Source organism: Glycine soja, chromosome 6 (genome assembly GCF_004193775.1).
Source record: "Glycine soja cultivar W05 chromosome 6, ASM419377v2, whole genome shotgun sequence".
NCBI lineage: Eukaryota > Viridiplantae > Streptophyta > Magnoliopsida > Fabales > Fabaceae > Glycine > Glycine soja.
The window spans coordinates 3256412-3264301 of record NC_041007.1 but is presented as its reverse complement, the minus strand read 5'-3'; the positions used below and the strand labels follow the sequence as shown (position 1 = coordinate 3264301).

Here is a 7890-nt window from a genome sequence, read left to right as displayed (position 1 = left end):
ACTCAAATCCATATTCTCTTCCCGCATTAAACAAGAAGTAACTAAAAGCAGCTTCTACGTTACTTGTTCAATTTAATGTGAATTATTGGCTTTACGTGCGTTGATAATGTGTGACTAAACACAATATTACTTAAACATTTTTAATGTTTTTTTAACTTTCTCATTTGAATACGTATTTCACACACTACTTGAGTTGGGTATACAGTTAAAAATGTTTAATTTATTGATAAGAGTTTAATGTTTATTTACTAATAATATAAAATAATTTTATAGTGTCATTCAAATAAAAATTATTATTTGAATTATTTTAAAATAATTATGATTAAAAGATTATGTAAGACTTTATTGCATAATCATTTTTTTTATAGAAAATCATGCGTGGTAAAGATGGGGTGAGTGAATGGTGATTGTAGAGGTGATAAGAGTGAGGAGTGATAATGAATGAAATGTTAGTAACAATGACAATAGCACACAATCAAAGAGGTGTCGACGATGGAACTAGATCGGAGTTGCAAAATAATGAGAGCAATTGGAAGTACATATTTTAGAAGATAACTAGTAGTCCGTGGAACAAAATGAAAAAAGTGTAATTAAAATAAAAGTTTTTAATTAAAACAGAGTTCATATTATTTTATTTTTCAGTTATCTCATTTTTTATTATATTTTTCTGCAAATGAATGCATCCTTATAGTCATCATTAATTAAAATTCAATGATTATAATTTTGGTAAAAATCAAATACATTTATAATTTAGTTTCTTCATTTCAGAGAGTCAAAACATAAGAATAAAATATAAAAATCCAATTCAACACATAGAAGTTAAAATTTGAAAAAAAATTATTTCAGTTTTATTATAATTGAATCTAAAAATTGTAAATTAATTTTAAAATTATTGTTATATATTATAATGAAAGTTCTAAAATTTCATTGTAATCTTATATTATAATTTTGAACTTCAATTTTATAACCCAAATTAAAGTCTTAGGTGGGATTCTTAGTACATACAAGATTATTTTGTTTCCCATACATATGTTATTTTTAAGATATTCATATATAATTTTTTAAATATTTTATTTTATTTTTCATGTACTTGAATAATTTTGTTGATGGAAAGAAAATAATTTTTTAATATTAAAAATCTTATATCTTGTATAAGAAATTATTTTTATTATGAAGAAACTCACAAGATCATATAGATTCTCTCCAATAGTCAGATTTGTCGAAAAAACGTTTCTTTCTCTTAATAAATAGTATATCTACAAGCACCTCTCATTATAATCACTGAATTAATTTTTGGCACTTTCTAATAATAGATGTATAAAACTGAGCTGGTCAAAAGGGTGAGACTGGTGCCTACCACCTCTTTGCGAATTTGAAAGATTCAAGTGTACAAAATAAATTAGACTAAGAAAGAAGCAACCAATTACGTGCTCCTCCTTTCACCAATATAGTCCACAGGAGACTATCATTGTCTTTTCTCTCCTTTTTCTTTTTGGGTTGAAATAGGCACTATTGCATCATGAGATGCTGCCCGTGCCCAAAAATTTCAACATTCCTCACCTTTATTCTTTGTATTTCCCTTTTCATGGGATTAAGAGACTTACAACTTAGTATAACTTTTCTTTTTCTTATTTCTCATTTGGTAGGCAAGACAAAATAAATTTATAGTGCCCTCTGGATTCTTATCCCCTAACTTTATTTGTTGGAAGCATGAACTCGTGCCATGGCAATATATGTGAATTCGGTGATTAATGGTTTCATAATTTGGGACACAAAATTGTGATAAAATTTGGAAAGCACTCTCAGTATTACTGGACAAGACCCAATAATATGTTGAGACTAGCTTCCAATCGAGGTTCACAAAACAAAATAAAAAATACTGTACAGACTTAAATAGCCAAAAATTTACACAGTGGACTACTCAAATAGTCTCTGGTTTTATTATTTCATAATTTGGTAGCAACCAGTTTTTTAAAACTAATATTGAATTTAATCTCTATTTTGTTTCAAAAACCCTTCAAGAAAATACTTACCACTTTTTTTGGCAAAACTTTTCGTGCTTTCTTTTTCTTTTTTAAAAAGGAAAATAAAATCTAATCCACTGTGATGCTTGGCAAAATAAGTTGAGATATGAGACACATCCTGTAGGAGGCAATGAACTAAGTGCCACCCCACAGGAAATTAGATATCATGCCACACGGTCAACATCAACCGAAGCTACGTTTTAATTTATTAGTATTAAAAATTAAAAATCCCACATTGACGACGATTATAATTTGTATTGGTCATCTATTTTTTTTAATTTGTTCTTCTAATTTTTAAAAGTGAATCAATTTGTTTTTCTTATTTTTTTTCTTCAATTTAATCGTCTAATTTTAAAATTGATTATTTTTTTAAGAATTATGTATTTTATGACTATTTAAAATTATTTAATGACAATTTTCAACAATTACAATATGATTTTTTACCATTTAAACTTTAAGATCAAATTAAATTTATTTAAAAAATTAGAAGATCAAGTTAAACTCAAGAAATAAAAAAATCAAATTAAATCTAAAAAATAAATTAACGAATTTTTATTTTACAATTAGTTTATCAGCAAAACAAAATCAAGATTTTTTATATTCTTTTACGCTTTATCTTTTATTTTAAGTTAACTATATCCTTTCCCATGTATAGAACCGAGAGACACGACGTTAGCTCTGAAAACCATCTCCATTTTTTTTTGCTGCCAATAAATGATTTAAAATAAATTATATAACCAAATATTGGTGTTGTGATGAAAGGCTATGCTCCATTCACATGAATAAGAATGATATATTTAGTAAAAAAAGATTGTATCCGATTTTCATGATATATAAAATTTCTTTAAAGGTATTCATGTTATATATATTTTATACACTATAAAACTACAATTATAAAAGTAACATAAGGTAATGTGATGTTCTCATGTTAGCCGTTAGCATAAGAAGATCATATCCCATGGATTGTAATACAATGTAACATTATAGAAGTGCACACAATTTTTCTTGGTGAAGTTAAAATGCTTTATTTTTCTTCTCAATGTTATATATCAACAACGACACTCAATTTCTTATAAAAAAACGCAAAGCTGCACATATATAGAGAAAGGGAATAAAGTCAAGCAATGGTCCCCTTTAATAAGGTAGGGAAGGCACATGCAGGGGCTTTCGTAGGTATCATTTGCGTGTTATGAACAAGACAGAAGCAAGATCCACTCCCAAATAATAACAATAATAATAATTGTTTTGCCGGGCAAGGCAATTGTTAAACTCTAGTGACTTGTTCTTTAATCGCATTTTATTTTCTACTTAAATGATCATCATGGTCTTATATTTTTGTACGGTAACTGATCGAAATGAACCAACAAGGTTTCAAAGATGGCCAGTTTATATTATACTTTTTTTTTTCCTAAGATGCTGCTCTGCTGCAAATAGAAAATGTGGACATTAGGTTTTATTTTCTTTAAGTATTATCATTAACAATTTTCAAATAAATGCAATTAATTAACATTCTAAAGACATTAGCATTATCATTAACAATTTTCACTAGGGTGGGCAGTGGTCTGTTTGAAATAATATGCATGAGATTATAAATTTAAACTTTAATGCAGTCATTGTAAAAAAAAAAAATCAATTCTAAAGGAAAACTATAAAGGCTTTGTAGAATTTAGTGGATTCAATGATGTAAAAATGTCATAGTTTTCTTCTTTTGCACATATGTAGCAGTGGTAAAAAAATTGGGAGGGTTGAGATCTGAGCAAACAGGTGCTTGATGAATGATGAAATGCCAATAAAACTTTGCGGTGCTTCCGAGAAAGGATGGAAACGAATTGTGCACCTTGAGCTTCAAAAATCAAAATCCCAACAAACACTTTTTTTTTATAACATCCCAATAAACACTTTCTTTCTAAGTAGTGAAAGCAAAAGATTATTGGCACGGCTTTTTTTTTTCCCTCTCGTTACTTTTACTTGTTAAAACAATAAATGCCCGATGCTAATTGACCCAATTAACATAAAATACTTGTTATTTTTTTGTTTTTTTTTGTTTTTTTTTAATTTTAGGAAATAAAAAAGGTAAGCAATACATACAAGTGCAATATCTCCCTCAGATGTCACAACATCTCCATCTCCATATGGAGATCCGACAAACTAATATTTTTGAAATTGATCTGCTGCTGCTGAACCCTGCAGAAAATCTTCCAAAATATCAAAGCTGATTTGATCTTAATTTTGAAATAATGAAACCAACATCCACGTCTATACAACAAATATATTTTCGTTAATAAATACTATTGCTCGAATTAGTCCGCAGATCCACCAATGCGAAGATACTCAAATACTAGAATGGGGGAAGACAAGGGTCCGCCCAGTCTTTTGCTAAGACAGAAAGACACAAGGAAAAGATAAAATTTAGAAATTTGAGAACAATTGAAGAAGCATTAAAGAAATAAAAATAAAAGTGATAGAAACATAAAAAGGATGCTATTACAGCTGGATAGCTCATTGTATGATTATGCAATACAAACGGAAACTGGTCAACATCTCCAATAAATAATCAGTCATTTCATTTCAATATGTGCCGGTGGCCGACAATGTTTCTCCCCTCATAAGCAAAACAAAAATTCATTCCCGTAAATCTTTGAACGCAACTTACTTCCTTTCGCATGTTCAATTTCAACGTTAATAACCAGCACAGCTACCACAAACAACCCACCTAGCTGCTTTCCCTCTAAACAAGTGTTTTTCAATTCGAATTCGCACGGCTTGATAATAAGGATTTGTCTTGTCACATAAAAGATAATGTAAAAAGAAAAAGACAACAAATACACTTTGGTCCATGAAAATGCTCATGTTCTTCTTCATATATACTATTATTATTATTATTATTAAATTTTTATAAATTTGTTCCTCATAAAATGCCAACAATCTCTGCTTAGGTTTCGCGGAAGGTCTAATCTAATTCCATTAATTAATGATTCATGAATGGAAGTGGGGAAGTAGCGCTACGCAGAGATGGTTGGCAATTTAACTTGTTCGTCAAAAAGAGAAACAAACGAAAGATACAGGGTTATTAAAACAGGGGAAAGCCTATATATGTTTTCCATAAAAGAGTTGACATTAAAGGCGATGGAGAAAATCTGAGTTGGAATGGTTTGGGTTTGGTAGAAGAAGCTGCTCTTGTTCTTCACTTCTACTCTTCTTTGACAAAGGTTCCGGTGAGGAAGAGACCGAAGAGTCATTGGAGCTACTATCACAGCTAAACGACACATCCATCACGCCGTTTGGGCTTCCAGGAATCGACCCTATTCCAAACTTGCGTTTCATGCATTGCTTCCCCTGCTCCTGCTCCTCCTCCTCGTACCCTGACCACACCTCCAACAACAGCTTGCAACAAGAATTCACCTTCTCAGGCTTCTCCTGTACACATACATACATCAATTCCATATTTAACTAACCGTATTATATGCAATACAAAACCATATTGAAAGAAATAACATCAATCAACCTTGTCGATTCTGAGAATACCAAAGAGCTGGCTCTTGTATTCAGCTTCTAGACCAGGCTCCACGCTTTTCACAACGTGCATCATCGTAGCAGTTGCCAATACAGAAGGTAGATAACTCATAAACCTCGAATCTGCAATGTTGGAAAAGGAAAAGGAATAATTAGAATTATGAAAAACAAAAGTCACATTACATGAAAATAAGATGTAGCAAAAATACCTCCAAGGAGGGAGAGAAGAACGCCTTGAGACTTGCTGAGGAACTCCCAGCAGAGATGATCCTTCGATCCAAGCCTTCTTGTGAAGTAATCAAGAAACGAGAGAGGGGTTGGGGGGTTCATCTTCCATCCAAGAGTGGAAAGGACCAAAATCTCCATCTTTTTAATAGTTTTGGCTTCAAACAAGTATCTACTCTCATCCACCTACACAATGAATAAACAAGTTATAAAGTTTTATCTCATGACACAAGCTGATTTGGTGAGGAAGAGTAAGAGGAAAATGTTAGAGTTAGTTTGGAGGGGTTGCAGAGTCAGAGGGAAGAAAGAGACATACTTGTTGAAGGTCAATAAGAAAGGGAACGTGCGTCTCCTCAACTTTGGCAGCGATGGAGAGGCAAGCGACGGCAGCGAGCTGAACCATCCATGGCTTGTCATTCTGAAAGCGGAAGCTGAAGAGAAAACGGTCAAAGTAGTTGACCGAAAGAACAGCGGTGAGAGCAGAGAAAGAGTAATGGGAGTTGACTTTGAGCATCCACTCCACGGCTTCCCGGCGAGCAAAGTCCAAGGCAGGGTTGGTTTGGAGACAGGTGCTTAGAGGGTTGTGGTGTTCTTTCCCCAGCAGCGATGTCAACTCTTGTTCGTCCGAAAACATGTCGCTTTGGAGCAAGAAAGGAGGGGACGCAGGGGAGGAGTTGTTTAGGAAATGACCGTAGTCCTCCTCTGCTTCGGAGCAGTATAGGGTGTCCAAAAGGGATTTCCGGTTGGTGTGGTCATGATGGTGGTAAGCCATCTTGGATGTGGGACTTTATTGGAGTGTGGAATGCCACGATGGAGCCATTCTCTGAACCCGCAAGAGGAAGGAGTGACCCTGTGTTATTTATTCAAATGTTTCTTTGGCTCCAGACCCGGATGAAACATGGGCCATGCACCATAATTACTCCACACGTGACACTTGTACTCTACAATTTAATGGATCCCTCTTTCATCCCTTCATCTCAAACATCTTGTTAGTAAACTGTTAATTATCATCAATTTATGGAATGTTTAATCGGTACTATGCCTACTACTGTACAATTCAATCACACTCAACCGTCAACAGTACTTTTTCTTCCTAATGTCCATCCATTGCTGACAGATTGTTTTTTTAAAATAACTATAAAAAAAATACAAAAACACTAATGCATGAGTGGAATAGAAGAAAAATATGGATAATAATCTATTTTTTTATTAAAAAAAGGTTTTACTCGGAAGATAAAATTTTAAAATTTTCTTTCTTCTTATTTTTCTCTCAATTAGATTTTTTTTTTGTCTCCCATTTTCTTTCCTTCAATCAAACGGAAGGTAATTACCAAAATAGTGCACTTAATTGTTCCATGTAACTATGGTTTGAGTCAGAGAGAAAATTCTTTTCCGTGTTTTCCTCCCCCCTCTGACTCTTGGCATGTGATTCAATTATCAATTATTGATATTTCGTACTTTATATAAATAAAGTGAAATGTGACTTTTAAAATAACTTGAAAATAGTAATTCAATTGATGAAATATTTTTAAAATATTTCATTTCAAAAAAATCTCAAAATTTGATTCACTTAATAGAAGTTATTTTTTTTGTGAAATTTTCAAATATCTCATAGTATTTAAAGTTTAATTTTCATAAATTGTCCGTATAAAACATTTACACTGTCAATCAACTAAAAATTATTTTAAATGTAAATTTTAAAATATTTATTATAAAATCAATACTCTCACCAATTGTGACAGTTTATTATTAGGTTGTAATGTAAAATAATTTTAAATTATCACTGTATTTAAATTAAAGTCTTGTATTTAATGTAAATAAAAAAAAATTTAAACATTCAATATTGTGAATTTATAGTAATAGTATAATATACATGTTAATATTTAATAATTAACAAAATTGTGTATTAATATGATATATTGAATAGTTGATATAAGTTTATAGTTTTTATATGAATAATAACTTAAATTTTATTAAATAAAATATTTTAACTGAGCTTTAGTTGAAAATGAAAATGAACTAAAAAGAAGTAAAATAAGGTGAGATCTACACTTTATATTTTATTTTAATTGAAAATATTAATCTCAATTTAATTATACTCTACCAAAACACTCTATTAATATTAATA

The 7890-nt window shown here is 31.0% G+C and overlaps 1 protein-coding gene across 1 annotated transcript; it reads right to left on the bottom strand.

Moving 5' to 3' along the window:
* Positions 1-4566: 4566 nt before the first annotated feature.
* Positions 4567-6690, bottom strand: LOC114414741 (cyclin-D3-3-like). Its single transcript, XM_028379127.1, has 4 exons — positions 6079-6690; positions 5747-5948; positions 5530-5660; positions 4567-5441 (listed from the first exon to the last, which is right to left on the bottom strand). The coding sequence occupies exons 1-4, from the start codon at positions 6532-6534 to the stop codon at positions 5142-5144; spliced, it is 1089 nt and encodes a 362-aa protein (XP_028234928.1). The 5' UTR covers positions 6535-6690; the 3' UTR covers positions 4567-5141.
* Between the last annotated feature and the right edge of the window lie 1200 nt (positions 6691-7890).